Source organism: Macrobrachium nipponense, chromosome 18 (assembly GCF_015104395.2).
Source record: "Macrobrachium nipponense isolate FS-2020 chromosome 18, ASM1510439v2, whole genome shotgun sequence".
NCBI classification, from domain to species: domain Eukaryota; kingdom Metazoa; phylum Arthropoda; class Malacostraca; order Decapoda; family Palaemonidae; genus Macrobrachium; species Macrobrachium nipponense.
In genome coordinates, this window is record NC_087211.1 from 75,633,176 (window position 1) to 75,646,938 (window position 13,763).

General features: G+C 34.4%; 1 protein-coding gene across 2 annotated transcripts; it reads left to right on the forward strand.

Annotated features, from left to right (window-relative positions):
- Positions 1 to 922: 922 nt before the first annotated feature.
- On the forward strand, positions 923 to 10,477 carry LOC135197202 (NADH dehydrogenase [ubiquinone] flavoprotein 1, mitochondrial-like). Of its 2 annotated transcripts, XM_064224251.1 has the most exons (9): positions 953 to 1,068; positions 4,241 to 4,270; positions 4,809 to 4,858; positions 5,134 to 5,360; positions 5,804 to 6,014; positions 6,157 to 6,387; positions 8,369 to 8,601; positions 8,751 to 8,959; positions 9,928 to 10,477. In XM_064224251.1, exons 1-9 carry the CDS (start codon positions 1,023 to 1,025, stop codon positions 10,116 to 10,118), a joined length of 1,428 nt encoding a protein of 475 aa, XP_064080321.1. In that variant the 5' UTR covers positions 953 to 1,022; the 3' UTR covers positions 10,119 to 10,477. The 2 variants fall into 2 exon arrangements, with proteins under 2 accessions (XP_064080322.1, XP_064080321.1); XM_064224252.1 differs by lacking the exon at positions 4,241 to 4,270 and having other exon boundaries at positions 923 to 1,068.
- Positions 10,478 to 13,763: the final 3,286 nt, after the last annotated feature.

Here is a 13,763-nt window from a genome sequence, read left to right on the forward strand (position 1 = left end):
CACACACACACACATATATATATATATATATATATATATATATATATATATATATATATATATATATATATATACATACATATATACATACATAATATCATACATCATACATACATATTAGAAATACATATCTACATAGAGCTCGGAAATCAGTAGATTCTAAACAGCTCTGTTTAGATTTATTTTTAGATGTATTTGGATTTTGTTCTCTGTTATTATTATTATTATTATTATTATTGATTATTATTATTATTATTATTAATTATTATTATTATTATTATTATTATTATTATTGAAAAAGTACATTTTTTGTTTCTGTGGGTTAGATAATTATAGAACATATTTTCTTTGTTTATAGACCAAAAAGAAATGTTCAGCTCGGCTTATCAAAATGATACAACTAGAATCCACGCAAAAATGATAAATTACATAAGTCCTGGTGCAACAGCACACAGCTATGTAAGGTAAACTATTGCTAAATGTAGTATATTAAGGTTAGTTTACTTGTAATATGGATGAATGCAAAAAATATAAAAAAAATGTTTGGATATTGTCTATGCTACCTTTTCATCTGCATCGCCAGTCACAATTATTATGCAATATATCTGAATCGATATTTATTTTTAATCATAGTCATGTTGGGATGCACTGCAGATTTTAGCAGTGGGCTTTTGGAATGCTGTTTGTAATTATGCGCATTATTAGCAGAAGGAATATGTAATGTTTTGGATATGTAAGTGGGGACTGACAAAGGTTATCTAAGGGAAACCAATACAGCATCATTTCATTCATGAAATATCTTTATGTGGGACTTATAAAACAATTATTTACTACAATTCATCTTAATTTATTATTATATATATTTCAATATGATATTATAATAAAATTATTTATTATGGACATTTAGGAAATTACGCAATGTAAAAAAAACCAACTCTCGCTTGACTCCTTACAAAACAGCTGAGCTGAGCCTAAGAAGAAGAAACAGACATTAGAAAGGGGAAAGACGGAAGGAACACGGCATGTCATCCTTGTCTCGAATTACTCCTTTAATTAGGAGCAGTTTCAGTAAGTACCTTGATTATATAGTTTTAATTTTAGTAGTTGATGGAAGCGGGGATGAATACGTATTAGAACTGAGCTAGTTGTAGTGAGGGGTGACATCTTGCCAGACTTCGGCTATGCTACTTGGGTAACCTACGTATTTTTGATTTTTCAGGTAACTTTAACTTAGTTCCGTGCCTTCACATTATCATTATTTTAGTCCACATTGACATTTGTTTATTTTTACATCAAACTTGGCGTTGCATAATTTCCTTAAGGTTCTGGAACAGGCGAAGAAAAGGTAGGTAGCTGGCCGGCCAGTCGGTTACCCAGCTAGCTATCTCGTACCCTAGGCTATACAGACGTCTTTCTGTCTGTAGTTGACTCGGTGAGAGACATTAAAGTGATGTGTTTTGGGACTTCTAGTGACCGTTTCTTCATTTAATGACGGATAACAACCGACTGGACTAGCGTGTGAAGCCACCCTCCGAAAAAGTACTTTATCACGTCCTGACACCAGAGATGGGCAAAAACTCGAGACCTCTACTCCCCTTCCGGAGTAGGTATTTTCTCCAAAGTTAGAAGTTAAGGTCATATTTTAAGATTAAACAGAGGTTAATGAAAGTCTGGCTCTACGCAGTGCACACACCTCCATGATGCTTTCAAAATTTTTACCTACAACTCCAAATATTTAGAAGATTGACACCATCTCGATGTTTGCGGAGTCGCTTGTGTCAATAAACTTCCCATTCCATGTGCTAAATCCACACACCACATGTACCCATAGACGCTGGGGCATTTTCTTCACAAAAATTGTAAACAATGACTTCCAACCACGATTTATCCAAGGGAACTTCGATATTGGGTAGAAGAAGAAGTAGTGTGCACTAAATAATTATTTAAATAAATAGTTAAACAGCAGTATAAGGTCATGAATTGCATAAATTTTTTACATAGGGTACTCATGATTGTTAATTTGAAAATATTTGTTGTTGAAAAAGTAACTAGATTCTTGACTCAAATATCAACAGTTTTGCTGTGGACAATACCTACAGCGTTCTTCGCGCTCTTCAATTGTTTATCAGTGTTGCCAATTGGTGTGTGTTTACCCTCCAAACTGGGTATAAGACTTACACAAAACCAGGGAAATAAGTGAAATTAGCGTATCTATTTGTAGTATACATATATACATATTAGAGCAATTTTATCATTATTGCAGTACTATGAGAACTAGAATTTATGAAAACAGTTTGTAAATGCATAGGCATATGTGTGAAGCTCCACTAGATTGGCAATGATGAGTCATTATGCCGTCGTCTGCTGGCAATGATGAGTCATTATGCCGTCGTCTGCTCGTATCTACTTTAGAAAGATCTGTAATTTTTTGGGGTAAAGGGGTAAATTTGGTTGCAAAAAAGGGATAATAGACATGAGTTAAACATTTTGAAGTAACAAAGTAAAGTTAAACAAAATAATGAGTAAAGTAAACAATTAAGGGAATAAAGCTTTGCACCTCATAAACCGTGTAGTTGTGTACTGCCCGCAACTGTGTTTGTGGAGTGAGCGCTTAGGAACCAGGAACCGCAACGTAGTTCAAGTGCAATTTGGAGTGAATTAAGTCCAAAACATGTATAATTACAATCAAATAAACACTGTGGAGTTTCAGTTGTGATGGCAGTAAGGATAAACCCACCGATTACAAGATAAAAATGAATTTCAGTTCAAACCATGACCTGGGAATAAGAATTTTCATACTTTCACTAATATAGGCAACAAAATGTTGTGCTGATTACAACTGCAATCTTGAGTAAGATCAATAAACGTTACATAGATACGCTAACATTGTTCAAATGAGTGCTGGGAAGGATGGGAAAGATGGTGGCTCCTCTGCGCTTACGAACGACACCTCAAGTGGGTACTGCCATATTTGATTTAAAAACTGCCTTGAAAACATATTTTACGAAGAGCTCACATGCTTATTTTAGTTCGTATGGCGCTTTCATACATCACATTATGTTGACAAAACTTTAATCTTTTGAATGGTATGCTTAGAGTTGTAATTGTGTTCTTGTTTTACCAATAAAATATTGAGTGAGTAAGGCTGATCCACGCGATGACGATGGATCCACTGCGGTGTTTTCCCCTAGGAAAGGGGCGCATGAGCTTTTAAAAGATGTATTTACCTAGAGTTACTACAGATAGTATTTTATAGAATTCTTAGATACCTACTAGGTAGTCATTAAGTGAGGAAATGCTTATTAAGTCCCAAAAACCATCACTTTCATATGTCTCTCACCGAGTCAATTACAGACTTAACATCTGCATTTGAGCACACATGCAAGGGCTAAAAACAAACAACTAATAAAGTAACGGATGCAATATGTGCAGGCTAAATCTCTTTGTGAAATGTTTGCAATACTAGTTAGGGTTAATGGGAGGTCCACTTTTCACATCCTTGGACATAATAGTGATACGTATATGTGTATATATATATATATATATATATAATATATATATATTATATATATATATCTATATATATATATAATATATATATTATATATATATATATTTTGTTATTATTATTTTTTTTTTACAAGACCTAAACTTGGTAAATTGAGGATTATTTAAGAAATGGGTCAGAAATGTTTTAGAATTTGTTGCCATAAATACTGTCATATTTAGAAAGTGTTCATTCACATATGTTATTGTTTTTACATTTTATTTCATGTACAGTAGTATAGAAATTGCTTGAATACAATATGTATTTTCATTACTGTTGATTATGATCAACAGTAATGAAAATATTCCTTAAAATGTATGAATTATGCTAATAATTATTAGCTTAATTCATACATTGTAAGGAAGATTTTCAATTGACAGTTAATTTTTCATGAAGCACAGGCCCACTTGGTACAGTGTTTAAATTTAGTTACCGTACATTCACAAAACATTATTGAACTTATCCCAGGGCTTGAGTTACTTACTCCCATCATTGTGTCAATTATTCCGTGTTTACAAGATACAAGAATTGTCACAAATTTGCTATAAAGTATTGTTCCAGCTGTTATGTTATGTCATTTCCTCCACATTTCGTGTTACTAAACCTGGTCATTAATTAAAATTCAGTAATTGATATTCTGAATTATAGCAAGATCATAAAAATGGATCTGATCAGAGTATTTCAATATTTTAGCTGGCAAGGATTTAACAATATTTAGAATAGGTAAGTTTTTATGTATGTGCTATCTTACTGTGCACAATAAATACTATTTTCTGGCTCAGCTCGTGCGCTGCGCGAAATATCCTTTAATCTATTATTTCTTAGGGTAAATGTACTAACACATACCCCAGAGAAAAATAAATAAATAAAGAAAAAAGTGGTCAGTTAACTGACTCGCTCACCCTCCAGGAGGTGTCGGTATGAACACTAGGCGAGTGAGACCACAACCACGAGCCAAATACTATTTCACATAGTTCAACTGGAATAAACTTAATGTTACTTATTTAGGTTTTGGTTTGTCTTTGCTTTGCATGTGGTATGAATATCTAAATAAATACGCCCCTTATGCTACTATTGTATACATAGTTATTTTGTATTATACAATACTGTTTATAGAAACCTGTAGCTGGTGTTTTGCATGGTGTCTGTCATCTAGAGTAAACATTCCAAAAAAGGATAGTTTTCATTAAAATCTTATAATACTTCTCACAGAATGGACTGTAGAATCAGGGTTTATGTATTTGTACTTTTATATTTTCAGATCATGGATCAAGCTCAGCTGTATTTGTCAAGAGACATTACTCTGAGAAGGTATGTGAAAGTACAATTTATAAATAGCCCCAAATTATCCTTTACAAAACTAAATATATGTTAGTAACTTGCTTTCATATTATTTTTTAATTCTTCAAAATTGAACCATAATTAATTTCATGTTTTTGTATCCCATCGGAATCTTGACTGTGTTAATTATGTGATGAGATATTTTATGTACAAAAATGCCGATTACAGTAGTATAAGAAAAACTGTACCGTAATGATTATTTTCTTATTAAAGTACAGTATAAATGTCATGTGTGTATTTTACAGAAGACTTATGGACCACTAGCCGACCAAGATCGTATCTTCACAAATTTATATGGCCGTCATGACTGGAGGTTAAAGGGGGCTCTTAGCCGCGGTGACTGGTACAAGACGAAGGAAATCATCGAGAAGGGCTCTGACTGGATTATCAATGAGGTCAAAACTTCTGGTCTGCGTGGTAGGGGAGGGGCAGGTTTCCCCTCTGGTATGAAGTGGAGCTTCATGAATAAGCCGTGAGTATCAAAGGATATCCAATGTTTTACCTTACTGATGTGCCCACATACTATTTTCAAAATATTTACTTATGACAGCAGATCAGTATCAAACATTGAAATTTTAATAAAACCACAAATTGGAGAAAATACTGTAAACATTTTATTGGCAATAAGTAATATTTTTTTTTTTCAAATATTTACTTAAATTTGTTGATTAGAAATACAAATTTTTCATTGCTGACTTAGTATTTGATATCTAAGAATACAGTAATGTACAAGATTGGTGTGTCATCTTGTAAGATAGTGCAAAAAAAAAAAAAAGTAAGGTCCCTTTGTATTCATGGGACATTGAAAGAGAATAATTAGGTTATTTTCTTCTAAAACTACTGTTCAGTCATTTTAGAAAGCTGCCAAACTTTCATTTTGAAGAAAGGTGAAGATTTTCCCTTATAATCTTACAGATCTGATGGTCGCCCAAAGTATTTGGTTGTCAATGCTGATGAGGGTGAGCCAGGTACTTGCAAAGACAGGGAGATCATGCGTCATGATCCTCACAAACTGGTAGAAGGTTGCTTGGTAGCTGGCCGTGCCATGGGAGCCAGAGCAGCTTACATCTATATCAGAGGAGAATTTTATAATGAAGCTTCTAACATGCAAGTTGCTATTAATGAGGCAGGTGTCATTCAAGTGTGGAGTTGCCTTGTGTCAGTAGAACAAGCCATGTTTTGATTTTTCTGCATTTATTCATATAAGACCAAGTTTATATGTTTTGTCTACATTTGCTAATCGAATGCTATGTGATTTTTATTTAAAGGCATACAAAGCTGGTCTAATTGGAAAGAATGCATGTGGTTCTGGATATGATTTTGATGTCTTCATGCACCGAGGTGCTGGAGCCTACATTTGTGGAGAAGAAACCGCACTTATTGAATCTCTTGAAGGCAAGCAGGGAAAGCCACGCCTAAAGCCCCCTTTCCCAGCTGATGTGGGAGTCTTTGGGTGCCCCACAACTGTTGCCAATGTTGAAACTGTAGCTGTCGCACCAGTAAGTATACATTAGACTGTATAGCTTAGATGTGTAGCGAGTACTTTAAGGTTTCCCAGGTGACCCCCTTAGTTAAGTCTAATTGAAAGTTACAACCCAATCTTTCCTTGATAAGGTGGTAATGTTTATACACAATGTAATCTGTACTTATATATCTAATAAGGCTTCCTGAGTCTCGCCTCTGAACCTAAAGGAAAAAAAAATGGTAATAGTCCGCCACTCTTAGCTATTTTTCTTAAGCTTCCATTAAGAAGCCTCAAAGATTAAGTCAAACATGATGCCTATATTTTGAAAAGTCACCACTCGGCATCTCCTCTATTATTAGTTACAGTATCAATTAACGAAGGCTGAAACAGACTCGTGAACTACCAAAAATACAAGTTTTATTTTCAAATTTAACATTATAAAAATAAAAAAGAAATAAATTAAATAAGTTAAGGGCATGACTGTCATTACTTCTGGCAAATAAGTAAATGATAAATTAAACCTCTCCACATGCTAATCATCCCCATGAAATGTCAGACTCCTCATATTAATTATCCCCATATTATATCATAGTCTGTTATGACCAAAGTCATAGCTATATGTAAAAATATTCCCTTATCATGTGACTTGTTCAAAACATCTGAGGAAGAACAAGAGACATCTTTTAGAAAATAATATAAAAACACCATTACATACTTGGAAAAATAAAAATGCATAATGTAAAAATCAATGCACACCAAAAAGTAGAAAGCCAGCGCTTCAGCGGCGTGGTTGGTATGGTATTAGTGTCCCACCTCGGTGGTCGCGGGTTCGATTCTCGGCCATTCCATTCAGGAGTGAGAGATGTGTATTTCTGGTAATAGAAGTTCACTCTTGACGTGGTTCGGAAGTCACGTAAACCCATTGGTCCCGTTGCTGAATAATCATTGGTTCCATGCAATGTAAAAGCACCATACCAGCAAACAAACAAAAAACAAAAAGTAGAAAACTTGTCTCCCCATCATCTCACATAATTAAATAGTCTTCAGACAGTGCATATGGAAAATTTTCAATGGAAATGGTAAAAGCGTCTTCAATACAACACTAAAAAAAGTGTCTCCCCTGTACTGTCTCTTTCTGCGCCATCTCACAGGCAACTCATTCCAACAGTCTCACCCTGCCATACCAAATAATCTACCTCTGTCTGGATACATCATTATATCTCATTCTCATGGCCATTTTAGACAAGTACATACACATGAATTCGTTCGTTCTCAAAGCTTCTTTGCTCTCATTCTTTGGTGGTGTAGGAATCTTGACACTGTCCCTGTGTTACTTTGCACGCGTGCATACTCGTCACCTCGATATGAGCAGCCCAGATGCCCGCTGGAACTTTCCTGTTTTGTTAACATCACAGTTCATCAATACCTCAGAAATGTGCTGACAAGTCTTTACCGCCTCAGAGATTTCTTAGACACAGCAACATTGTCGAAGCATTACATCATCATCGCTTGACATATAACACTTCCTATGATATATTCATTGTCCCAAAGGAGTAGTTTACATATGTGTATGTTGTGTTTGTTTAACACATGTATTTTTCTGCCATTATTTTTTGTATGTACTGGAATTGAGTTATTTGAAGAGGTTTGAGATGTGCTTTGATGTCATTATAATAATGATTTATGGATTTATATTTTAGTACTGTATTTCTTTTAATATATTGCATCATATTCTGAAAGTGTAATCTTTGTTTGTATGCTTATTTTCATTTTTTTTTTAATGAATCTATGTTGAAAGTACTGTTTCTCAGTATTGTTTGGATTTCCATTGTTACAGGGTTATTACAAGAAGTAAATACAATTTCAGTTATGTGAACAACTTTTACTGGCTTGTACTTTTTTCAAAATGTAAATAACCAACAAAGTTATAACCTCTCCATGTAGAAATTTTTTTAACGATAATTGAAATGAATGAAGGTGACCCACGCTCCCATCTTTTTTCATTTTTTCCTCAGACCATCTGCCGTCGAGGTGGAAGTTGGTTTGTTGGATTAGGTCGCACACGTAATAGTGGAACAAAGCTCTTCAACATTTCTGGCCATGTGAACACCCCCTGCACAGTGGAAGAAGAAATGTCGATTCCTTTAAAAGAATTAATTGAACGTCATGCTGGTGGTGTGATTGGAGGTTGGGACAACCTTCTTGGTGTAATTCCTGGTGGTTCTTCAACACCAGTAATCCCTAAGCAGTAAGTCTCAACAAATATTAAAGAAAAAAAAGTTTGATGACAGTGTTGCAAATACTGCAGAAGATATATCCAGATATGTATGAGCATGCCATTCCAATCAATATTTTTTTTTTTTTTTTTTTTTTGTGATTGAACATTATTTTTTTCAGTGTGTGTGAAGAGGCGCTCATGGATTTTGATGGCTTGGTAGCATGCCAAACATCACTTGGAACAGCTGCCGTAATTGTGATGAACAAGCAGACAGACATTGTGAAAGCAATTGCTAGATTGATTGAATTTTACAAACATGAGTCTTGTGGGCAGTGCACACCCTGCCGAGAAGGTGTAAGCTGGATGTTTAAGATCATGACCAGATTTGGTAAGTGCAGTACTTACATGTTTCATGCAATGAAAGGTTTTTTATAGAATTTTAGGTTTGAGAGAGAATTGCCCTTTGCTGCACGGTTTAATTAATGCAAGTAATACAATACTGGAGTACTTGATGAACTGCACTGTTAATGCTGTTGTGGGGGCTGAAGGAGGGTAAATGCTGAAATGAATGTATCAGATGATCAATTAAACAGTGTAGGCTTCCAATATGACCTTCATTTACGTATTGCATATTAGTATTTGTTTCTTCAGGGATGCACACTATTGCCATTTATTTAGAGTAATCCTTAGCATCAGGTGGAAATGGTCACAGACTCTTGGTGACGAAGTAGTCAATGGTGCACAATTGTTCATTGTGTAGCTGTAACTTGCAATTTGAAATGCAGATCTTTCACCCCATGGTAATGGATATGTAAAAATTTATATCATACTGATTGGGGTAACCTGTTTGTGGACCAAATTTCTTGTAAGATTTTTTTTGTTCTAATGGCAAGGCATTTCGCTTAGCAGTGATGTTTAAAATTCATTCTATAACATGGTCACGGGTTAAAGGGGTATGTGGGTGTCCCCACATTACTCATGACCAAGCACAGATGCTAATAGTCCCTTGCATGCACAATTTTTTAACTTTCCTAGTGCTAGATTATTTATCCTAATGTTAAGACCTCAGGTTTGTTAGTTATGAAATATACAAATTTATTAAAAATTTGTCATTTTGTAATCATAAGTGTTTTCTCTTCTAAATTAAAAACTTACTTTTCCAAATTTTTCTGTTTCTTAAACTGGTTTCAGTAAATAAGTTATACTGGTTTGTTTTCAATTGTTTCCAACATTGCAGTCATTATTTAATATGTAATTTTTTTCTTACTGCTTCTTTGAAAATCTTTTTAATAAGCTATCATTTGAGGCAGGATTTGGTTTCTATTGCAAATACTGACTTGTCTGTACTATTTCCAGTGAAAGGTGATGCCAGTCCAGAGGAAATTGATGCACTTTGGGAAGTTTCAAAACAGATTGAAGGTCACACTATCTGTGCATTGGGTGATGGCGCTGCATGGCCTGTTCAGGGACTCATTAGACACTTCAGACCTGTCCTTGAGGAAAGGATGGCAACTTTTGCAGCTACAAAGAAGGCTGTTGCTAACTAGATTTTTTTTTTTTTCAATTAACTGCAATCCATAAATTTTTAGGGAAAGTCTGGAGTTCACATAGCATTTGAATTCCTGTTCCAAGTTAATACGTACTGTTATTAACAGTAGTACTGAGAACGAAAATTTCCCATAGTGAGGATTCAGTGCTTTCTTTAGAATCATTGGTTGTCATTTTGGTGTTTTATAACTGGTATTGTAAAAACAATAAGAATCTTTATAAAAATCGCTAGTATTTTTTAGTGTCTTGAATATTCTTTGGAGTTGCATTTGAGTCCTCCCTATGGTATCTATGGAGATTTATGTACATAAATGTTTTATTTAATGTATAAAATAAGGTAATTAAATATCCCAGTAAATACCTTAATTTTATTTGTTAAATTCCTAATGCTTTATGTTTAAGTCTTGACCACTTGAAATATGTAATTCAAACACAGCTTATATTAATAAAGACCAGTAGGAAAAGGTCCATGCTCTTTCAAGTCTTGCTACTGCAGTAACAAAGTGAAATATTTTTCAAACAATGGTAACTCGCCTACAACAAATACTGTATTACAACAAAAAATTATAGAGCTGGAGCAACATGAACCATGCACAACATAAACATCAAGTACATATTTGGGCTTGGAAGCCTATTGAACTTTCATTGCCAAATTCCTCACCTTTGTTCTGAGACTGCTGGCTGTACAAGCAATACCTTGGTCATAAGAAACTTGGTATGCTCTACTGTATTATACAAGATTACATAGCCAACAATGGAATGACACTTTGCCAGGTAACGTATCTTCCCATTGACATAAATGGTACAGCAGAGGTAAAACAAGATTCAGATGTGGTCAGATCATTAAAGTTATTCTGTGTAATCAGGGAAGTGGTTTGAACTAATGATTACTTCTTAAGGCATGATTTGTTTTTAAATGTATCACAGCTCCACTTGTGTCACAAAACACTGCTAAAAAAATAAAAGATAACTGGTTTTAATTAACAGTGAATGGCTTCCACTACTCCAGTCCTGAGCCACATGGCCCAAATTATCTTATGTACGTACTTTCAACTAATTCCATTTAACGTACATAAACTAAAATGGAGTAAAGTTATTGGCAACATACTCTTACAATTCCACAAACTTACAAAGATGAAATTTAGCCCTAACAAAGTTTCTCTCGGTGAGCAAAGGTCCAAACATTCTCATAACATACCTCTTAATCTTTTGATGCTTGTGCAAGAGACTTAGGATTCTTTTTTACATACAACAGTAGCCATATCATACATAAGTTACCATGGAGACCCTAATTATTTCACCATGTAATAAAATTTTGGTATACATAAAATATATACTTTTTTTCAAAATCAAAAATACAAAAAACTAAGGACATACATTATAAATCATCAGCCATATTTAATACTGCATAAGGACATAAATTATAAATCATCAGCCATACTTAATATTGCATTTAACAGAGCAACAATCGGGCATTCTTAACATGGAATGGGGATATGTTATAGTTGGAGTCTTTAAATTTTGGACATGAAGACTCAGGACATCCTTATCAACTCCCCTAAACACACCTGAAACACTTATGTTTTCGTGCATTTGAACGTCAATCTCCTTGCCAACCAAGGCAGTCACAGCCCAAAGAAATCGCTCTCGCAACTCGGCCCTGCATTCCTGGTGGCTTACTGGATCTTCTGTATTTTCAGTTTCAAGGGCTTCATTCTCATTCACCTGTAGAAAATATGAATAAAATACAGTTGCTGGCAATGCCTGCAAAGTGTAGATTGTATGTTCAACTTATGCCAAATGATCTTAGAATATTAGGTTATCTTTTAAATCAGCAAAGTTACTGTGCAGTATGTATAGGTAATAAAGTAGACAAAATTTAAAATGTGAACAGTATAAATTTATTTCATATCAGTATGAGGTAGTTAATTATAAATAATTTCAACATATTAAATTTTTTTTCAATCTCTGATGGCAAAGGAATGATTAATTTAATTGCAGCAGAGCCTCTGATGAAGAAATGATTAAAGTAGTTAGCATAGGATACGATGATTAAAAAAATATTAACCTGCATGATGAACTGAAGTACTGTTATTATATCACAAAGATTCAGTCTTACAATGTTTCATATCCTTTCCACAATACAAGAACTTCAAAGTTGGCTCCTGTAAAACACAAAATAATACTACCTTTAATAACTGCAACTGTAACATCATCCATAGAAAGTGAAAAATATATATACTTAATGTTAAATTTACTGATAGCATATATGTATTGCTATATGTAACACACTAGCAAGGAAAACACTTCAAGTAATACAATTTCCCTACTGCATTGTGTTAACCCAAATTTCAGCATGAATATACTATTAAATAAAAGCAGCTACAAGATATAATGATATCCTTTATAAGATACATATTATACAGTAGTACCTCGAGATACGAAATTAATCCGTTCCGAGGCGCCCTTCGTATCATGAGGTTTTCATATCTTGGACCACATTTTACATGTAAAATGGCTAATCCATTCCAAGCCCTCCAAAAACACCCCAGTAAATTTCATAATAAAGCTAAATTGACCTATAAACAATGAAATACTACAACAATTTGGACCATTCAATACCTAAATTAATAAAAAAAATGCAAAATATAACCTGTAAATAAAGTGTATATTAGTGTGCATGGTAATCAGAAATATACTGTACATATGTAAAATGTGGAAGCTTACCTTTCGAGTGAGGCTACGTACATAGGTAACTATCCAAGGAAGATTCCTTCTGCCTACTTTTCACAATGTTCCTGTGTGAGCCTTTTCGGGGGGAGTCTTCTACAAATGATTGCACTTTATGAAAAGCGGCTTTAATTTCTGCTGTTTTTTTTCTTTTGTACATATGTACGTAAGTACACTTTAAAAAATATACATATACGTACATACTACATACGTAACTATCCAAGGAAGATTGCTTCTGCCTACTTTTCACAATGTTCCTGTGTGAGCCTTTTCGGGGGGTGTCTTCTACAAATGATTGCACTTTATGAAAAGCGGCTTTAATTTCTGCCATTTTTTTTCTTTTTTTGATTTTTAACTTTTTTTTTTACTTTAAGTAGGTTTTTTTTTTTTTTATACAGAATTTCAACTTTCTGTTTTTTATCACTTGGTTCTTTTTTGCACCTCATGACTCTGTTGGCCCTGGTGTCCATCAAAACCCTGTTCAACCAAATGCTCTCTCTGCAACTGATTTGGGTACTGAATGTATGGCTGCTGACCTTCAACATAAACTGAAGTGCCTTGATTATACGTACTACTGGTATGCATGTTGTAAATGATTGGTCTACACCCTCTGTTCAGCAGGGAGTGGAGATTCTACCAACCTTGCAAAGTTTCCAGTTATCCCATGAGAGAGACCTTGATCACTTATCCCATGTGAGAGATCTTGGTCACTTTTTTTTTTTAAATACGTACACATTGACGATCCCGAAAATGAATACCACGTGCGTACTATAACAATGCTGGCACCGAGTGGCCGAGCCACGCCACCATGTGTACACAGTAGATGCATGATGGGAGGGACGCTGGCCAATAGGAGAGAAGGATTTCATGGCCGCGACTAGCATCAGGAACCAATGGGAGAGCAGGAGGATGGT

What these genes read in the sequence shown, in the direction of transcription:
- LOC135197202 (XM_064224251.1), top strand. Translation starts at nt 1,023, where the DNA reads ATGTCATCCTTGTCTCGAATTACTCCTTTAATTAGGAGCAGTTTCA. An exon ending in TGGAGCTTCATGAATAAGCC is followed by an intron (nt 5,361 to 5,803) that starts GTGAGTATCAAA and finishes ATAATCTTACAG; the next exon opens with ATCTGATGGTCGCCCAAAGT. An exon ending in TGCAAGTTGCTATTAATGAG is followed by an intron (nt 6,015 to 6,156) that starts GCAGGTGTCATT and finishes TTTTATTTAAAG; the next exon opens with GCATACAAAGCTGGTCTAAT.